Raw genomic sequence first — 22,210 nt, 5'->3', positions numbered from 1 at the left:
TGAAGCAAATGTAGGTGTTCTTACCAACAAATTTGTGAATAAGGGCTGACACACAGCTTAATCCATAACAAGCATTTCAGAAGATTTAAAAAAAAAATCCAGCATGTGTAATTTTTGGGCACCTTATGTTAGCATTATAAGTGGCCCAGCAACAGTGTTTTAACATAATATTGGATAACTTTTGTAAAATTCCAGATAAAACTATCCAAATACAGGACTTTGAACTTACATTAGAAGAATAGCAAAAGCTTGTCAGAGAATGGGAACAATTGCCATGGTATTGGTCAGTAACATTCTTAAGGCGGGCCTTAGAAACATTGGCTGGAACATTAAAAAAAAGGAAAAAAGAGAGAGCACTGACCATGTTGGTCCCTCCAGACCAATAGAGGAAGAATCCATCTGGGTCCACTTTGAGGGTGACAAGGCTGGGTGTACTGTTGGGCTCCTAAACACACAAAAGAAAAAGAAGTGTCAGGGTGCAATCAAGACATTCACACAATTTTATGAATAACATCTGTAAAACATATGGGAGTAGAACGTAATGGTTTTAAAAGAACATCATTCACTTAATGATATGAATGAACGAATAATATCTGCAACTAACATGAATGCTAATGAAGACTAATCACTAGGCAACAATGACACCGTTTAGAGAACATTTACTACTTACAACTAATTGCTACTGATTTAATTGTAGGTTAATTACACTGATACCATGGTAACCAAGTCACAGCATAAGCCATGCACCACTACTACACACATTGATGATGAACATCTATCCAATTATAAGCAGTATGGCAGACAACACTTTGACATACAGATCAGAAAGAAAGTCAGATAAATGAGAAGTGCTCGGAATGGGTGGATGGTCCTGAGGGATAGTGTGATTTAGAAATGAATGTAATGACTGACACCAAAACCTCAAGAGCCACAGAGAAAGAGAGCGAGCAACATTAGAGGAGAGAGAGGATAATTCACATGTCCTCAGCAGATAACCACAGAAGATGTGAGGCTATGTTTTCTAAAAGATCTGATGCATATGATTGGACCCACATACTAATTTTACTATGTTTAGAATATGCAGTATGCATACTATGCAGAGTATGCACATTTTCTTTATGTGTGGATGACCAACTGTTTTGCCATTTTTAGTTTGTTTAATAAACCATAAGCGAAGGGGGCCTGGGTAGCTCAGCGAGTATTGACACTGAATAACACCCCTGGAGTTGCGAGTTCAAATCCAGGGTGTGCTGAGTGACTCCAACCAGGTCTCCTAAGTAACCACATTGGGCCGGTTGCTAGGGAGGGTAGAGTCACATGGGGTAACCTCCTCGTGGTCACAATTAGTGGTTCTCGCTCTCAATAGAGCGCGTGGTAAGTTGAGCATGGATCGCGGAGAGTAGCATGAGCCTCCACATCGGAGTCTCCGTGGGGTCATGCACGACGAGCCACGTGATAAGATGCACGGATTGACTGTCTTAGAAGCGTATGCAACAGAGACTTGTCCTCCGCCACCCGGATTGAGATGAGCAACCGCGCCACCACGAGGACCTACTAAGTAGTGGGAATTGGGCATTCCAAATTGGGAGAAAAGGGGATAAATATAAAAAAAATATAAAAAAAAAATAAAAGATTAATTAAAATGAACCACAAGCATGGTGATGTCAAAAAAATTCTACAAAAGTGGAAAATGCATAAATCAATTTATTTCTAACACAACTGGATGCAACTCTCTAAATTAAACAAGCAATGTAACGTAGTGAGGTCATGTGACAACAGTGTAGCATGGAAACATGCTACTGTGCATTATGCATTTAGCAGTATGCCAGTGTTCTTTTCCAAACTTTTACTCCATTACAAATTATTAGCCAGTATTGCTGAAGATCTTTCAAACATACACTGGCCTATTTCATTTTCACCTACTTCAGGGCACTTAATCTGATATGCTTGGACAATCAGTTAAGACCTAATCTCATCTGTATGTTTTAGCGGTGGAGAAATGATCTATGATCTATAGACACAGTCTTTTGGAGTATTTGCAAATGATTATATTAATCTGGAAGCACAGATTTCCTTTACAACTTCTGAAAAACTCCACCCAGTGCCAGGAGATACAGATGTATACAACCACTGCCTCAAAACACAATAAAACACATTTGCATGCTGACTGCTTTTAATGTTTGCATAAACAAAACATCTTAGTGTTGTGTTACGGCTGCTGAATAAGCTTTATTAAAAGTACTGTTTCCTGTACAAAGCCTCTGTGTACATGGACCACTCAATGACTTCAGGTGGGCTGATTACAATATCAAAGGAAGAACAGAAAAAAAACTGAATGGACAGCAAAGAGATGGAGAGTGAGAGAGAGAGAGAGAGAGAGAGAGAGAGAGAGAGAGAGAGAGGTGGTAATAAACCTTAGTCAGGGTAGACAACATATTTAGTTTGACGTGAATGAAAACAAGGCCATGAAGGATAAAAGTAGGTAAAATCTAATTTTCACAACCCATGTTTTCCTGAGTTATTTTGTCCACTGGGATTTTTTTTTTTTCATTGTTTCATTGACTGGACTAAGGTGGTCTATAATACCTGGAGAGAGCCATTTGTAAGCAGTCCCATTTATCAATGGTAATTGTTCGGCTGCCGTAGGACCCCCTGGAAGTACATAACCTGTTAGCGGCCATTTTTGCTCATGGGTTTTATTGAGCCAATTACCTGAGCTGTAAATGCCATGTAACTGGTTACCCTGGAGCAAAAGGAAAATCACGTCCTGACAAGTCTGATTGGCTGAAGAATGTGGGATTTACTAGTTCCCTCCATTCCCAAGCCCTTGATAAGCAACTATACTGCTGGTCAAAGGCAGCAAAGAAGCAAAAAAATTCATTTCCATCTCAATTCCATTTCACACATTTAAGAGCCTTCCAAAACAAAAACAAAAAACATCACTGGTGAAACATCTACCATAATATAATAAAATGTTTGCCATTTAAATGTTGCTTGCAAAAAAAAATAAGGATATGATCCTTAATGTGTGAGGGCTTCTGATTTTAATAATTAAATCACAAAAAATAAATAATATTATATTTAAAATGTTGGAATATACAGTCTACTCACTTTCCAGCAAAAATAAAAACACAGCTTTGAAATAGTGACAAGAAAATGTATGTGGACCCTTTGGAATTAGCTGGTTTTCTGCATCAATTGGAGATCAAATGTGAACTCATCTTCATCAAAGTCACAAGAATAGCCAAATACAATGTGCTTAAGCTAACAACACACAATTATAATATTTCATATCTTTATTAAACATATCCCATTAAACAGTGAACCCTTAATTTTAATAACTGGTCAATCCTCCTTTAGCAGCAATAACCTCAACACAACTTTTCGGTAGCTGCAGATCTGCACAACATTCAGAAGGAATTTTGGACCATTCTTCCTTACAGAACTGCTTCAGCTCAGCCATTTCTTAGGATATCTGGTGTGAATGGCTCTCGAGGTCATTCCACAGCATCTCTATTTGGTCTGGGCTCTGATTGGGCCACTACAAAAGGTGGATTTTCTTTTTTTGAAGCCATTCTGTAGTGGATTTACTACTATGTTGTCCTGCTGCATCGCCCAACGTTTACTGAGCCCAAGCAGTTCAGGCCCCAAAGCAGCCACAAATCATGATGCTCCCTCCACCGTACTTTACCGTTGTGATGATGTTTTCATGTTGGTATGAGGTGCTCTTTTTACATCATACGTAGTGCTGCATGATCTTCCCAAACAATTCAACCTCACTTTCATCAGTCTACAAAACATTTTCCCAGTAGTGTTGTGGAGTGTGAAGGTGGTCTTTGGCAACTTCAGGTGTGCAGCAATGTTTTTGTTGGAAAGCAGCAGCTTCCTTCGTGATGTCCTGCCATGGACACCATGCCTGTTTAATGTTTTCCATATAGTAGACTCATGAACAGAAATGTTAACCAGTTTCAATGATTTAGCTCAAGTCATCTACTCTAAGGTTATTTTCTTAACCTCATTGAGTATTCTGCAGTGTGCCTTTTGAGTCATCTTGGCTCGACGGACACTTCTTAAGAGAGTATCCACAGTACTAAATCGTCTCCATTTATTGACAATTTCTCTAACTGTGGACAGATGAATATCTAAGCTCTTCGAGATAACTTTGTAACCCTTTCCATCTTTATGCAAAGCAACAATTCTTGATTGTAGGTCTTCAGAGATCTCTTTTCACGAGGCATGGTCCACGTTTATAAGTCAAAGTAGCCCTTTCCAAATCATGTCCAATCAACTGAATTTACCACAGGTGGACTCCAATCAAGTTGTAGAAACATCTCAGGATGATCAGTGGAAACAGGATGCACCTGAGCTAAATTTTGAGTGTCATGGCAAAGGCTGTGAATACTTATGTACATGTGATTTTTTTCATTTTTTATTTTTAATAAATTTGCAAAGATTTTAAACCGACTTCTTTCACGTTGTCATTATGGGGTATTGTTTGTAGAATAGTGAGGAAAATAATGAATTTAATCCATTTTGGAATAAGGCTGTAACATAACAAAATGTGGAAAAAGTGAAGCGCTGTGAATACTTTCCGGATGCACTGTAACTATAGTGGATTCCATTCCATTCTTCATGTTCGAAAATGGACAAAAACTCCCACAGATAGGTTACAGTGGAACTAAATTAAAGCTAAAATTAAATTGCTGGCTACATCTTTTAGAAGAAAAAAAAACAAATATATTTCTGGTCCCAGTTTACATGTTTGACATTTGTGCATGATTGAGGACTTTAAAGGAAACCATTAAAGTGAAATGAAGCCTGTGGCCAGCACACAAATAACCAGCACAAGACTACAGTGTGTGCATTTTCTCAGATAGAGGCACAAACAGCTAATGCATCAACAATGTCAGCTATTTCAGTGGGTGAGTAGTAGCCAGCTCTCCTGACTCTTGGGTGTATTTGGCTTCCAGTATTTACATGCTTTTATAGCCCTTACAAAACACACACGCACACACACACTAGGGCTGCAACTAACGATTATTTTGATAATCGATTAATCTAATGATTATTAGAATGATTATTCGGCGATTATTGCAATGATTAATCATTAGCTCTTAACCGATTATTCAGCTTGTGCCCCGACATAAAATGTTGTATTAAACGTGCTTACTAACAATAAAGAGGACAAAATCATCTTTTAAAAATACCTCTAAATGACATTCACTGAATTAAAGGGAAACAAATACTTTAAGTAAAGAAATTCACTGCAAAAAAATCCTATTGTCATCAAGTATTTTTGTCTCATTTTCAATTTAAAATAGTCTAAAAATCCTTAAAACAAGATACATTTACTTGAGAAGCAATATATAAGATATTTAGACTTGCTTTAAGAGAATGTATCTTAAATATAGGTGTATTTTGTATATAAGTGTATTTTTTCACTTGGTTATACTTCTGTGAGTGCAGTAAAGACAAAATACACATATTCAAGATCTATTCTCTAAAAGCAAGTCTAAATATCTTATATGCTGCTTCTCAAGAGAATGCATCTTTTTTTTTTTTTAAGACTTTTAAATATTTTTAAATATTTGTATTTTTAATATTATATTCAACATTCTCAGATAACAATTTTTTCTTCTGCAGTATAGCTGCAAAAGTAAATGTACGTTGTTTTAAGGAATTTTAGATATTTATATTGGAAAACAAGCCAAAACAAAAACAAATCAAAAATGTATTTTGCTGCCAATTTTCTTCACGATAAAAAATGCACAGTGAAACATTTATTATGATTTAATTAGTTGTGAGCCATCACGTTATAATCTAGCTGCATTAAGCATGCGCGCTCAAGGGACGAGCATCCCCATCCTCAGCCGGATGCAGTTTCAATCTCTCCCTCTTACATCAGGACACTTTGCGCAACCTATAGAAGAGGCGCTGACCACACAGACAAATGCCAGTGTTTGTAGTTATTTACATGACCTGCTTCCGTATTATTTGAACTTTATAGCTTTATTAACGCAATAAATATAACTGCATTTAAGATGTAACACCGGGTGTTTCCTTTAAAGAGCTCCGGCTCTGCTTATTCCACAACGAGAGTGCTACTGTATTTACTTATTTTGTATTATTCCCTCATACTTTGCGTCTACATCACCTGAATCTCTTAGGAAAGTGCATCAGGACTGTGAGCTTTGTTTTCTTCCTCTCCTCAGTCAGGTGCGAACTGCAGTACTGCTCTCGCGTGTCATCATTAGAGTTTAATGTGATATCATGTTGCGTTAAATAAGATCAAATGACTATTCGACAATGAACATTTTTGTTGACAATTTTTTTTTATCGTTAATGTTGTCAAAAACGTCAACTAATCGATTCAGCCCTAACACACACACTACATGACTGACTTAAACACTTCAGTCCAGGAATACAAGAAGAGTGAAAGTAGAATGACAGAGATAGAGAGGTTTTAAAGACAAAATCTGGATAATCAAAGTAATAAAAGATTGTTTATCCAAATTTTAAAAAGAGCTCTCACCTCATTCCAAATGTGCTGTTATTTGTTTCTGTGGAGCACCAAAGTAGACATTTTTGAAAAAATAGTAATGCAGCTTTTGACATACAACAACCACATCTGAGACTAACAAGCTCCAAAAAGAAAAGAAAACGTATTAAAACGAGTACTTATAGCTAATTATCCTCTGATAATCTTCACTTCCACCAGAATTCTATGCCAGAATTACAAAATGTACTACAGAAGACTTGGTATATAGCACAAGTCATATGGACTAGTGATCGACTGATATGGGTTTTTTTTAATGGCTGATGCCGATATCCAGAGAGCAGGGTGGCCAATAGGCCGATATATCACACAATTTAAAATGGTAAATAACATAAACATACAATTGCTAAATAACGAATAAACTGTTATTTAGCACTACATTTACTCAATTTCACACTAAACTTTAACTTATAATAATAATAATAATAATATAAAATATAAAAATGTTAAATATTGTATTTTAAATGGTAGATAGCAGTTTCTTCTGATTTCTGTTTAGTCATCAAATTTTAGTAATTTATTTGCACATAAAGAAATTGTTAATATATTAGGAAGAAGGAAATAACAGCACACACAGTAGTCTAGCAACCATGCATGGCATGTGCACATTAACAATCGCATTAATATGAATATGACATTTACTTATAGCACACGTGAATTGCTTTTATTTTGAAGTTGCACTCAAATGCTCGTGCGGATACAGCGCAAGCTGCAGCAATCTACTGACAGTTTAAACGGCCTGGATCACCTGTTTGGATTGTCACAGACTGGCCATCATTTGTGAATCAGAGGAACTTTTAATTCTGGCTGATAGAATCTGGCTTCAGAGGAAGATATTAGATGAGCACTCGATGGGAAGAGAATGCTGGATTTTCGTGAGGTTTGTGAATTACATCTGTTTAAACGAGATATCTGCATATATGCAGACGGTATATAATAGAAGTTTTATTGATATTTGCCATTAGACAAGACAGTTAAAAGTTACAGGGAACTGCTGAGGAGAGGCTGATAGAATATGTGCTTTAGAGGTAAATAAATGAGTGCTCCACAGGATGCTGGATCTGCTGAAGTTGTGTTAGGTTGGTTTATTACAACTAATATAGTTAGTTTCAAAACTTTTGATCGGTAGTGTGTGTGTGTGTGTGTGTGTGTGTGTGTGTATATTATATATATATACACTGTATATAGTATATATACACACCATGGGTCTGTTGAATGCTTGATTCTGATTGGTTGACAGACATTCTAAGTTGTGCAATTATTTTCCAGTAAACCAAAGGCTATGAAGTAGTTCCACGTCTTGACTTCCACGTCTAGTTCCATATTATCGCTTCGCCAAATTATTTCAGTTATTTAAAAGAGCCGTACAGGCTACCACATCAAAATAACCATATAAAACAAAAGACATTTGCTAAGTTAATCGGATAAGAACAACAATGTCTATAATATCCTCATTTTATTTCAATTTCAGTTAAAAAGCTCCCTTGAGCCCTCTCTCTCTCGCCTCAACCACACACAAACTCACACACGGTGATACACATGCATATGCATATGCGCACACACACACACACACACACACACACACTCGAATAGCGACCAACAAACAGAGCCTTGATGTAAACTGAAAATGCAACAGTTTCTATATAATCCGAAACAACTTTTAATATCTGTGGAAACACCCTCTCCCTGGAACATCATATCTGCCAACAACCAAGAATAACCATGTCCAGGTGTACCTAGGAGAATTGATGCCGTTTTGAAGGCAAAGGTGGTCATGCCAAATATGGATTTAGATTTTTCTATGTTTACTGGACTTTGTACAATTTTAATTGACAATTGAAAACTATTTATGCCATTATTTTTGAAGACATCCTCATTATACAAAATTTTTCACAAGTGCCTAAAACTTTTGCACAGTACTGTATATATACGGTGAAGATAGAGCATTGTAACAGACCCATGTCATTTCAAAATGAGTCCCTGGTATGTTTGGGCTTATTTATTGTTAAAAGTCCCACGTTATCCACCCAACTTTCTTTTTTTCTGATTATTATTGGGATTTTGGTTAAACTACATTTGGGAGTTTATTCATTTTGGACTTTTGTATCCTCTGTGTCTGTGCCAACTAAGAATTTTTTTTAACAATCTATACATCAATTTTAAAACTATCGGCTGATTAATCGGTTATCGGCCTTTTCCGCCACCTTAGTTATCGGTCGACCTCTAATAGACACACATGCATACTGGTAAAGAATGAACAATCAGTATTGAAAAAGGGATAAACAGAACTACGGGAACAAGCAAGAGTGAGAAGAGAATATCAAAGACGGAGAAAGGTAAAAAATTGAAGCAGAGGAATGAAGGAATGAATGAGGGAGAGAGACATTTTCTAAAGCTTTATTAATGTAAGGCTGATTTATAGCAACCTTTCATAGGAGCAAATGACTTTTAATTACACAAACACACACACACACACACACACAAAGGCCTTCTTCCTGAATGAGAGAGCGAAATAGGAGAGGAAGGGCTGTAGGGGACGAGCAGAGGTCAAACACACCCATATGTGAACTGCGGGTCATCAACTATGACACATGTTCTGTTTAAGTGCAATAACGCCTCTGTCCCTCATGTTTTCCTGTGTCTCTCCGTCTTCCCCTCACTGAAAGTGTGCAGAGGCTTGTTTCTCAGTGAGGTGTGACTCCATTAGCAGTGTAGTAAGAGTAAACCAATGCACAGTCCAGCTGCACAGTGCCATCTGGATGAGTACTGCTTACACAGCCCTTTCCAGGAAAGCTTTCATAGACAGGTCTCATTCTGACTAATCAGCATGTAGAATCAAAGAGCTCTCAAATTAATGTACTGTCTTGTTTTTGGGCTGTTGCTGCATGTCCTAAATTATCCCAAATTGTTTCCGGCAGTACACCAAAATGACATGTTAACGGGTGGCAGGTAAGATGGTATGAGGCCGGTCAACTTTTGCATGTTGGAAACCACATCAAGCCTTCCATTGTGTGTGTATGCACATGTGTTGTAATGGAGATCAGTGTGTGTGGGCTTTCGTGTGACAAACACTGGAAAGAAGAGTGAGGAATGAAGAAATGAAGGAGAGGAGGATGTCATGTGATGAAGTTTGGTGAAAGGACAAATAAAAAAAGAATGAAAAACTTAAAGAAAAAATTTGATTGGGGAAAAGTGAGAAGTAATTCAGCAGATATGCAAGTCCAGGAGAAGGCGACTATGTCTGATGGTCGCAAACTGCATTTTTGAGGAGACAGCTGGTTGCGAGCAATGTATTTGCAGCACTGCTTATGTTCCCCTGCCACTCATGGTGCACATATGTGTGTTTTTGTGCAACTGATGATGTCGTCATGCTTAAATCGGTATGTTATTTTACTTCCTGAACAATTGCGGACCCGAGTACAGGTTGCTTTCTCACTCATGCGAACCGTGCCGCAGTTCCATCGCAACCGAGCTCCTACAGACTGTCTGGGGTTCGGTACCACAGTCCACTCCCCGTTCCGCAAAACAGCTTTCATATTACCAATTTTTCATGCAAACTTTGCCGTTTCGGACAAAACTGCCAGTGTGAAAGCCACCTAAGAAACCAACAAAAACAGCACTCTTACAAAGATTAATATTATAATGTGGAGTAATTTGCTTAACAGGATGTGCTTAGTCCTATGTACACATGCACAACAGACATGACTAAATATGCTCAACTCCCTCCTTCCTCAAAGTCAAATGAAGTCTCTTAAAACACAAATACACAAAACACACATCTTTTGTCCCACTCAAATAGTCCAAATTATAATATTTACCATGAGACACATTACTTGTGGCCATAAGAGTGTGAGAATCCCAGATTTACAACACCACACACATACAAACACATGTTGCTTGTCTGGTAAACAGAGTGGTTAGTATGACAACATAATGAAAGAGGAGACAGGGGAGGGAAGACAAAAGTGGAAAGAGGTGCGTGAAAGGAGACCATCAGAAAGAGAAACATCAGGAACAGAAGCAGACTCTGGTGTTCGTCGGTTTTCTGTGATTTTCTTCTCTCTGTCTGCATATTCTCTCATTTCTCTATGCCTCAGAGTCCCTGGCGTCACTTCTCTGTTCTTTCCTCAATGCTATCTCCTTGTTTGGCCTCGGTGTGTGAAAGCTCTCTCAGCTCACGCACAGTTCACCCTCCCTCATTCCCTTGCCGAATAATCCTCCTACAACCAACCAATCTTTCCCTCACTGACACCCTGTGCTTCCGAGTCGCTGCTGTTTTTCTGCTCCATTGAGAGAAATACTTGCATAGTTTCTTGTAGTTCACACAGTTAATCACCACCCAAAACACTTCCTTTGGAATTCCCTCAGAGAGAAAGTGGAAAGTGGATTATAGTTCCTGTGAATTCTCTCTCAGCTGGGCTTGTTTAGACAGAGGGTAGGTTCATTCCAAATGGTCTTTACTGGGGTTGGAGAACAACATTTATATTTATGTGCAAACAACAGTCATCCAAGAGAGGCAGCTACTTCTCTCTCTCACACACACAATATCTGTCATTTTATTACATCTTGGGTATGATTCTGTCACCATTGTTATGGCTCCAAATAATTCCCATAATGCCAGCGTCACACAAGTCGATTTTTCGAGTGATTTTCTGATGTGAGCTTCATTAACATAATCGCGGTCAGAAGGAGAGAGACAAAGCGTGCATTAGCATCTGCCAGCGAGAGGTCATTATTGACTGTCAGGACACCATGCTGAGATACAACAACAGAAAAAATAAAAATAAATCAACAAATAAATCGCTTGGTCGCCGAGGCGGGCTCATGAGTTCTCAAGTGACCAATGAGCTGCTTCTTTTACTGAAGTACTGACAAGACGTCAAACTGATCTGTATGTTTTCATCTGCAATGACACTCAGCTACATATCATCACAAAAGCTGATTGTAATCCAAAGTGACTCTGTCACCAAGCATTTTTTCCCTGCGTTTTTCCCTACAAAAATGACAAATGAAATCTAAAGTTGGATGCACAAAAGTGTTTTTATTGAACGTAATTTCTTTACTCACTGAAAGCTGCATATGGACATACGCATTCTACAGAAAACCTCGATTTTTTGTTCGTTGTTGGCACAGCAAAAAACGATGACTTTAAGACCCAGCAGAAGACTCTACCAACTGGTCGCTTCAACATTGAACTGAACAAACATGCAATTATCAGCCTATTTTTGACCAAATTAAAACCATCGGCACATTGGTAATAAGCACGAAAAATGATTGGTTTTTAATTTCTGCGTTATTTATAATTCATTTATAACAAAATTCGAAAGTTGGCACTCCTTAGAACATTTAATATTTACATTTGTATTCTCTCTCGCTCTCACGTGGTGGAAAAAACACCATAAACGGATGTGACAGTTGTGAAATGCTTTGAAACCAGCAGACCTTGACATCTGAGGTATCGTAAATTTTATATAATCGAACTTAAAGATATTGGAAATTATTTATCATTAGAACAGTAAAAGAGCTTTTGTGCCTCTCTACATTTTTTAAACATTCCTTAGTAAAACAGTGATCTGATGACAAAATAAGGTAAGTGGAAAATTATAGGTATTGTTATCTGCCATTAGTTTTTGTTAAAATCGGTATTGGACAAAAAAAAATCATATCAGTGCATTCCTAATATATATGACAGCGTATATACAGTATAATATATGCGTTCTTGTAATGTTACGTCACCTTATTATTATTCATGAGCCAAGCCGATGAGATTTATAATGTGTCCCCCTACTCTGATCATGCCAACACCTCTGCCCATAACTACGACCCTTTGTGCTCACTTTCAATCCAGACACCTAAGGCCTCCATCAAGAGGAACACAGAGACTAAATTTGCAAGTCAAAGCTAAAAGCAAACTGATGTGTTCAGGGGCATCAATACAACAATGCTGTCTGCACCAAAATACAACCAGGGTCTTAATTATCAAGCTCATTATGCACCCATTATCCAAAAAAAGTTACTCAGAGGCCATGTATACACTGCAAATTTTAATGAGTGACAAGCGCATTTAAAAAGTGGGAGTGAATCATCTAATTTTGCGTTCTCTATGTGTGTATAGAATACAGGAGTCACTCCCAAACTTGCAATGGTTGACATAGTGATAACCATAGCAGTGTTTTGCTATCTTGCGTCTGTAAACAAGAAACATGGATGCCAACGGTTTAGCCCAACTGGTGTAAGCTATCAAACCTGATCTCATTCAAATGTGACTGTGGCAACAATTTTTCAAAACAATATTACATGCTTCTTTACATACACTTAGGTTGAAGTCATTAAAACTCATTTTTTAACCACTTCCACAGATTTAATATTAGCAAATTATTAGGACATCTACTTTGTGCATGACATGAGTAATTATTCCAACAATTGTTTACAGACAGATTGTTTCACTTTTAATTGACTATATCACAATTCCAGTGGGACATAAGTTTACATGAACTAAGTTAACTGTGCCTTTAAGCAGCTTGGAAAATTCCAGAAAATGATGTCAAGCCTTTAGGCAATTAGCTTCTGATAGGAGGTGTACTGAATTGGAGGTGTACCTGTGGATGTATTTTAAGGCCTACCTTCAAACTCAGTGCCTCTTTGCTTGACATCATGGGAAAATCAAAATAAATCAGCCAAGACCTCAGAAAAAAAATTGGACCTCCACAAGTCTGGTTCATCCTTGGGAGCAATTTCCAAATGCCTGAAGGTACCATGTTCATCTGTACAAACAATAGTACGCAAGTATAAACACCATGGGACCATGCAGCCATCATACCGCTCAGGAAGGAGAAGCATTCTTTATCCTAGAGATGAATGTAGTTTGGTTGAAAAGTGCAAATCAATCCCAGAACAACAGCAAAGGACCTTGTGAAGATGCTGGAGGAAACAGGTATACAAGTATTTATATCCACAGTAAAACGAGTCCTATATCAACATAACCTGAAAGGCTGCTAAGCAAGGAAGAAGCCACTGCTCCAAAACCGCCATGAAAAAACCAGACTACAGTTTGCAAGTGCACATGGGGACAAAGATCTTACTTTTTGGGGAAATGCCCTCTGGTCTAATGAAACAAAATTGAACTGTTTGGCCATAATATGTTTATGTTTGGAGGAAAAAGGGTGAGACTTGCAAGCCGAAGAACACCATCCCAACCGTGAAGCATGGGGGTGGCAGCATCATGTTGTGGGGTGCTTTGCTGCAGGAGGGACTGATGCACTTCACAAAATAGATGGCATCATGAGGAAGGAACATTATGTTGATATATTGAAGCAACATCTTAAAACATTAGCCAGGAAGTTAAAGCTCGGTCGCAAATGGGTCTTCCAAATGGACAATAACCCCAAGCATACCTCCAAAGATGTGGCAAAATGGCTTAAGGACAACAAAGTCAAGGTATTGGAGTGTCCATCACAAAGCCCTGACTCAATCCGATAGAAAATTTGTGGGCAGAACTGAAAAAGCGTGTGCGAGCAAGGAGGCCTATAAACCTGACTCAGTTACACCAGTTCTGTCTGGAGGAATGGGCCAAAATTCCAGCAACTTATTGCGAGAAGCTTCTGGAAGTCTACCCAAAACGTTTAACCCAAGTTAAACAATTTAAAGGCAATGCTACCAAATACTAACAAAGTGTATGTAAACTTCTAAACCACTGGGAATGTGATGAAATAAATAAAAGCTGAAATAAATCATTCTCTCTACTATTATTCTGACATTTCACATTCTTAAAATAAAGTAGTGATCCTAACTCACCTAAGACGAGGAATGTTTTCTATGATTAAATGTCAGGAATTGTGAAAAACTGAGTTTAAATGTATTTGGCAAAGGTGTATGTAAACTTCCGACTTCAACTGTATATAGCAGTATATAGCAGCAGATCAGAGGTGATGTCCATTGTGTGGTGCTAAAAGAGAGTTAAATGTTCTCACAGATGAGGTTAAGGTAAATGCTATATCGAGTTTTAAATCAGCAAAATCTACCTCCCTACAATAAACCTTTAACCTAACAGATAGTGTCATAAAAAGCTAATATGACATGAAAAGCGCAATTGTCCAAGCAGCCACGTCATTCTGAAGTCCTTCTATGACACTTTCGCATGCTCTGTGTCCAGTTCTCTGCATCGAAAGTGCAATGCTCAGTTCAGCTACGATGCAATTTGATTGCATTTGAACAACCTTGTCAATGTAGTTGGTTATGTAATGCAAATGTTAAAATGTACACTGTTAAAAAAATCCTGTTAAATTTACGGTAAAAAAACTGGCAGCTGTGGTTGCCAGAAATTCACCGTAAAAAATATGGTAACCACGTTTCAGGCTTTACGGGATGAACACCCCAATGTACATAACTGATATTAAAAATAAGAAGAAACATAACTATTCCCAAAAATATAATGAAATGAACTGGGTCACGCAGGGAATTCTGGGAATGTATGATTATTGTTTTTACCATAATTTTAATAATTTACCGTAAAAAATACATGCACTCTTGTTAAACATATCAATATTTACTGTTAATTATATAGAAAATCCTATTTACATTAAAAAATATATATATTTTAAAAAAAAAATTACCATAAAACTACATGTATTGTCTTTTTACATATATTGAAAAAAAAATTTACCATATATTTTAAGGTAACTACCTATTAACCATTTAACTTTTTTTTCTACTGTAGCATTTTTTGTCTTTTACTGTTAAAATTACAAACATTTTTTACAGTGTATGCACTATAGCTAGTAAGTGTTTTTATGTCATAAGATAGTACTGTGTGTGGAACAGGGCAAAAATGAAGTGTTTATGAATGGATATTCAGCCGTTTTACTCGTGATTTGTGTGAAAATGAATAAAAGTAACGCCTCTAGAATTCATTCCACCAGGAAACTGCTGTGATACATACAACGAGCCACGTAAAAATACTTTTGCTAAATATGTAGGTACAGTGCCAATAGAAAATCATCATACCCATTTGGAATGGTCACTGTTTTTTGTCTTACAGCCTGAAATCAAAACCCATAATAATAATAATAAATTCCAGCTTCATTTACAAATTTTTCCTTACAACATTCTAGTAACAACATAAAAAAGGCAACAGATCCACAAATCTATAAAAGATGAAAAACTAGAATAACAGGGTTTGAAAAGTGATCATACCCATGGATTTAACACATTGTAGAGCTACCTTTTGCTTTAATGACAGCCATTTGTTTTAGATATGTCTCTACAAGCTTTTTGCACCTAGATTGGGGAATATTTGCTCATTCTTCCTTGCAGACTTCAGTCAGATTGTGGAATGAGTGGCAATGGACTGTTCTCTTCAATCCATCCACAGGTTTTCTATTTAGGATTTAGGTCAGGGCTCTGACTTAGCCAAAAAGTTACATTTTTGTCTCATCTGACCATGAAGGATTCTGATGCCATGTGGCAAAATGTTTTATGATTTGATGAGACAAATCTTTAACCTTTTGGACTGAAGTCCAAGCACTATATTTGAAGAAAACCAAACACAGCACGCCACCCAGAACATACCATACATACTGTGAAGCATGGTGGGGGCAACATTATGATGTAGGGGTGTTTCTCTTCAGCGGGGACTGAGTAATTGGTCAGGATTAAAAGGAAAATGGATGCTGCCACATACACCCAAATTCTTGAGGAAAATGTGTGGCCCTCTGCTCGACTACTGAAGATGGGCAGGTGGTTCACCTTCAGTACGACAATAGCCGCATTTCCACTATCGGGCCAAATGAGGGCGTGCTAGTGCATGCCAGGGCCAGTTACGTTCCCACTGTCACTTCCGGTGCTTTATCGTGCTGCCTCTGTGATTTCTCGGGGCCAATGGCCTTTGGCTGGCCGATTACCCTTGGGCCAAACAAGGACAGCTGGGGAGTGAGGCGGGGTGAATGTCAAAGGTGGAGTTTCGCCGAACTTGCCAGGTTATGTATCCAGCGCACAATCGTACAGGTTTGGGAAAAATTTAAAAATTGTGGGTACAGTACAAATCTGTTAAAATGCACAATAGACAAAGCGGTGCCCGAAAAAAGAACTTTCATGGTTCGAGATCATGGACGGTGTGCTGGGACATCGTCCTGGTGTTAGTGAAGAAACCACTCGGGACACCATGGCTGTTACAGTCGGTGAGTTGTCAACGCTAACTTATCTTACCAGCTAGCTAATGTTTACATACGATATACCGTAAACACGATATTCTAGATAACTAGATAACATCAGCTTGAGCTCCCCTCTTGCTTGTGAAATGGGCGGGATGTGTGCCATTGGCACCAAGGCAGCGTGTTAAGGGTGGGTTTTAGGGCAACGCTGCAGGGCTATTGGCCCAATGGTGGAAATGCAGATCGATTTTGGTCTTGCGGCTCGAGGTCCAAGGCTATTTGCCCCGGCTGGCAAGTTGATAGCCCTGACTCGCACTGGCCCTATAGTGGAAAAGCGGCTAATGACCCTAAACACCGCAGTGGCTTAAGGATAGGAAGGTCAAAGTCCTTGAGTGGCTAAGTCAGAGCCCTGACCAAAATCCAATAGAAAACGTAGATGGACTTGAAGAGAGCAGTCCATTGCCACTCATCACGCAATTTGACTGAACAATTCTGCAATGAAGAATGGGCAAATATTCCCCAATCTAGGTGCGCAAAGCTAGTAGAGACATATCCAAACAGACTGATGGTTGTCACAAGCAAAAGGTAGCTCTATGAAGTATTAAATCCAGGGGTATGATCACTTTTCAAACCCTGTTATTCTAGTTTTTCATCTTTTTTATTTTTGGAACTGTTGTCTTTTTTATTTTTTTTCATTACTTGAATGTTGGAAGACAAATTTTGTAAATAAAGATGGACTTTTTTATGGGTATTGATTTGAGGCTGTAAGTCCAAAAAAAGTGACTATTCCAAAGGGGTATGATGATATTCTATTGGCGCTGTTTAGTAACATGATTCTATGAGACCAGGATAGGTATCATTCGGCAATTGTTAGTAATCTGTTGTCGACAGCAGCACTGTACAGAAAACTCTCCCTGTCTTATGCTTCTAATTATGTCACTGTATTAAGAATTAGTTGTTCAGTCCAGTTCAGTACACACTACTGGTTGTCAATACCTGAATTTTTTACAGCTGAATTTGGTTGTACAACGTGGTTTTCGCTCCCGTAAATTATTGAACTCTGTGTGTACAGAACACGATTAAGCACTCAGGAGTGACAATCATATTTAGCTGCTGCAGAATGGCAGTGGTCTTGATGGATGAGGTTAAGTTTAGTTTAGTCCATTCCATGATCAAATTCTATCCAAGACTGCTTTCGATCCGGGACTACCGGAGTTTTGGACACTGGCCCAAATGCATGTTAAAAGGTGCACTACAGCATTACATTTAACAGTCATCACATAGGTCACACAGGTTCATTCTGAGAATACAATAATGTGATATAGATCATTTAACACATCAGTAGCCATAATTTTTCTTTACAGAGCAGGAGAGATTACCAGTGCATGAATAGGAGGGTGGTAAAGAGGGAGAAATGAAGAGAGAGGAGTCAAATGGCTCTTGAATTGGCCTCTTGTACACTGATGTCTGACATACAGAAGCATTTGGATTTCAGAACTGTGACCTTTTTTGCAGTTTCATTTCCTCGGCACACGCCATCAGAGACACAAATGCACAACATTATAACCATGCAAGGCACATAAGAGCCTTAAAAACACCAGACAAGAAAGCTATAACATCAAAGTTAGTCCACCGTCAAGCCCTGACATTACATAATTATATGTATTGTGAGCTTGCTTACACAGCTTGAAAGCTTTTATCCATGACTGTGTGTTATTTAAGGAACACTCAAAATGCATTATGACATCAGAAACTTTGTGACTACACCTTTCATCTTAGAAGTATAGAGATCAAATACAACACTGCTATTCTCTCCATTACATAACTTAGACTGGCTTCTTGATGGAGGTTGATGTGTTATTATTGTGAGATGTGAATTATAGATCCCATTAAAGTGAAATACAGCTGGTTTATCATTTATGGATGCCTCTAAACATGTAGACACAGCCAACGCATAAACGCACTCAAAATGAAATGCTGTTTTCTCAACAATCAAAAGCCATTCTATAATAATGAAGGTTTATGACAGCCTCTCTCTCTCTCACACTCACACACCTTGTATGTCTACGTGGACCTAACAACACAAACCACTCTGCATTTATGGGCTGCTTAAGTTAATTATTAATGACTCTCTCAAGAAGTCAAGTCGCACATGCCCACTTTCTTCAATCCTGCTCTTATCAGGTGTTGGCTCTTTAAGCTCCAGTTATGTGCAGTGGGGATCGGCTCAAAAAAGCAGCGCACAGTGATTTGATTAAATAATGGAAAAGAGGCAAAGAGTTTCTCCCCCTAATCCTTCAACATAATTACTACTGTAATGGCTATCTAATGCGATAAATATTGAAACATGATCCACACACACACGAGCCCTGTTGCCAGGAGAGCAACTATGCGGAAGAATTGGTGAGAACTGAAGGAGGGTGATTTCTTGTACACATATGGGTTTATGTTGGCATTACACTCAGCTCCATATGGGACACAATTCACCAGTTTCACACTTGTTACACGGTTTGCACATATAGATTTTTAAATAAAAACTGTTTTAAGTAGACATACTTACCAGACCAACACAGAATGTTCCCGTAACGTTCCAGAAACGTTATTTTAAGGTTTTATTGTCTACAAACATAAACTAACCTTCCCAGAACGTTGCAGGGAGGTGTGACAACCTAAATAAAACGTATAAAGAATGTTACTAAATCGTTATTTCTACCTTTTATTTATTTATTTTTTCATTATCGTTATTTGGTATCATTATTTTTTAAAGTTCATTATTTTGGTAGAAATATTTTCATTGTTTCCATAAACATTGCAGAAAGGTGGTTCTCGTAGACAATAATAACTAATATTACGAGTAAAACAACTTGAAAGTTCTTCGATTTAATGAATCATAAAAACTGAACACCGAAGTAGGACGTTTGACCAACGTTTGAAAAACGTGTTGTTGTTATATATATATATATACGACTGTATGGAACAGTGAAGAACTTCAAAACAAGAACTTAACTCTGATCTGGCGGTACAAAGGGTGTCAGATGTTACTATGTAAATCACTTCAACGTGTAGTAACACAAGCATTATCACGCCAAATGAAATCTCAAACACGCTCTCCAGACATTCGCGCGGATGCAGTCTTCTTACCTCGTCCCATTTGATAAACTTGCTCCCCTTTTTAAGCACTTCATGGACAGACACCGGTTTGAGTTGTAGCGCGTGTACTCCCGGTTTCGCCCCGGCCATGACTGCTGAATCGATGGGTGGCGACGCCTCTGCTTCTCGGCTTCAAGTCTCCGACCTTCCGTGGCCGTTGGAACCCTTAATGAGTCAGAACCAGAACCCGACCCAAAGCCTCGAGTCGCGGCGGACTCAACGCACGCGAACCCGACTGTCACACATTCACGAGCGCGCGCAGTAGTTTATTACTTTCCCGATTGTTTATTCATCCAAGCGCTTATCGTGGCATGGAGTTGAATTGATATTTTCCTTCCTGTCCTTCCATCCGCTCTGTAATGATGTGATCCCAGCTCATGAGAAACTTTCACTTGACGTTGGTCCACGCTGGAATTTGCTCCTCTTTTCCTTCATGTTTTCTGCGAAATAAATAGAAGAGAGGGAGAGCCGAGAGAGAGAGAGAGATGGGGGGAGTAGTAAGGAAGTGAAGAAAAAAGCGAACAGATGAGGGAGTGTTTTTTCTTTTCTTTCCTTCTGTATTCTTTCCGTTGTCATTCCAGTCTTTGAGAAGCATGTGCTGCTGGTTTTTACATGGCGGAGAATGATAGTTAAACGTGTGCCGCCTTTGACTTCTGTTTCAAGATTCCTCGTATGTGTTTTTTAGAATATAAACATGAATCGCGCACTGAGCCAAGCTGCCCAAACTCTTCAGTTCTTAAGAAAAGCAATTAACAAAACCAGTTAACTTGGAGAAATATTAACAAGGAAGCAATTGGGAAAATAAGAAAGTAACGTTTAAAGGATCATTATCTTTCATTTAAAGGGATATTACAGGTTCATCAGTTAAACTCAATCAACTGAATGTATGGCATACTTTGAATTACCACAAAATAATCATAATAATCAGGGTTGGGGAGTAACGGAATACATGTAAAGGGATAATGTATTTAAAATGCAAAATATAAGTAACTGTATTCCACTACAGTTACAATTTAAATCATTGGTAATTAGAATACAGTTACATTCATAAAGTATTTTGATTACTAAAGAGATTACTTTGCATTTTATTGTCATTTGTTTCATTTAATATTTAGTCCTTTCAGATGGAAAACATTTATACATATAAATGATGCGATCCAAAGTGCATTTGAACAGCGGTGAAACACTTTCTTATGATGTGTTACATTCATACGAGCAGACAGAGAAGTAAGTTTGAAGTAAGTTTGGAGCAGAAGAAATAGAAATAAACCTTGTGTAAATTGTCAGCTTTACGCTAAGCTAAAATGCTATTTCTAGCCATTTTACATGCACATGTTACCAGGCACGATCATATTTTTTTATCAAGAAAATTCACATTGGATCATAATTTCTTTTTCTAGTAAGACCTTTGATATAAGGGCAAAAATCATATTCTTGATAATAATTTTTGTATTGTTTTCCTGTAAAAATATATAAAAATCCTTAAAACAAGATCAGTTTGATTTATCCTGTTTTAGAAACAACACTGCATAAGATATTTAGGTTTTTCAGAGAATGTATTTTTTACATGTGTATTTTGTCTTACTGTACTGGCAGAGTTTTTATAGTCAAAACAAGTGAAAAAATCTACCAGTGCTGAAGAAGTAACCCAAAGTATTAAGAATACGTTACTGACCTTGAGTAATCTAATGGAATACGTTACAAATTACATTTCACAGCATGTATTCTGTAATCTGTAGTGGAATACATTTCAAAAGTAACCCTCCCAACCCTGATAATAATAATAACAACAGTAATTTCGACTCGTTTCTCGTTTATAAAAAAAATATACCATTTATACCGCAGTTACAATAAAAAGGCACTTACAATGGTAGTGAATGGAGCCAGTCCATAAACGTTGAAATGCACGCTGTTTCAAAAGTATAGCCAAAAGACATAAACATTATACATGTTAACATGATTTTAGTGTGATAAAATCAGGGATTTGCCAGCATTTACCAAGTTACAGGGTTTACCGGCGTAATGTTGTCATGACAACAATGTTGCAATACTGGATAGGCCTATAACTTTACACAGATAAGGTTAGTGAGCGATTTTATCACACTTCCATAATGTAAACACGTATGCTGTATATGTCGTTTGGTTATACTTTTGAAACACCATGTAGAAGTGTGTATTTTAATGCTTACCAACTGGCCCCATTCACTTCCACTGTAAACGTTTACTGTAGGCCTAATTGCGTTTTTTTTGTTTTTTGTTTTTTTGCTTCTACATCTTGTTTTATTTTATTTAATTTATTTAATTTTTCTAAATGAGGGACGAGTCAAAATTATTTTTTGTGGTGATCGACATTATT

At 37.8% G+C, this 22,210-nt stretch overlaps 1 protein-coding gene across 2 annotated transcripts in view; it reads right to left on the bottom strand.

The window, feature by feature from the left end:
• LOC127416509 (1-phosphatidylinositol 4,5-bisphosphate phosphodiesterase beta-3-like) overlaps nt 1-20,455 on the bottom strand; it is an 85,682-nt gene extending 65,227 nt beyond the window's left edge. Inside the window, exons 1-2 of one of the 2 annotated variants that reach the window (XM_051655931.1) lie at nt 19,846-20,455; nt 362-445 (exon numbers count right to left, since the gene is read on the bottom strand). In XM_051655931.1, coding sequence (XP_051511891.1) covers nt 362-445; nt 19,846-19,944 — 183 coding nt within the window. In that variant the 5' untranslated portion in view covers nt 19,945-20,455. The remainder of the gene's footprint in view (nt 1-361; nt 446-19,845) is intronic. The other variant, XM_051655920.1, reaches the window with a different exon arrangement.
• Between the last annotated feature and the right edge of the window lie 1,755 nt (nt 20,456-22,210).

The sequence above is a fragment of the Myxocyprinus asiaticus genome, chromosome 2 (genome assembly GCF_019703515.2).
Source record: "Myxocyprinus asiaticus isolate MX2 ecotype Aquarium Trade chromosome 2, UBuf_Myxa_2, whole genome shotgun sequence".
Classification (NCBI taxonomy): Eukaryota; Metazoa; Chordata; class Actinopteri; order Cypriniformes; family Catostomidae; genus Myxocyprinus; species Myxocyprinus asiaticus.
The sequence above is the reverse complement of the archived record's forward strand: the minus strand, read 5'-3'. Positions and strand labels throughout refer to the sequence as shown.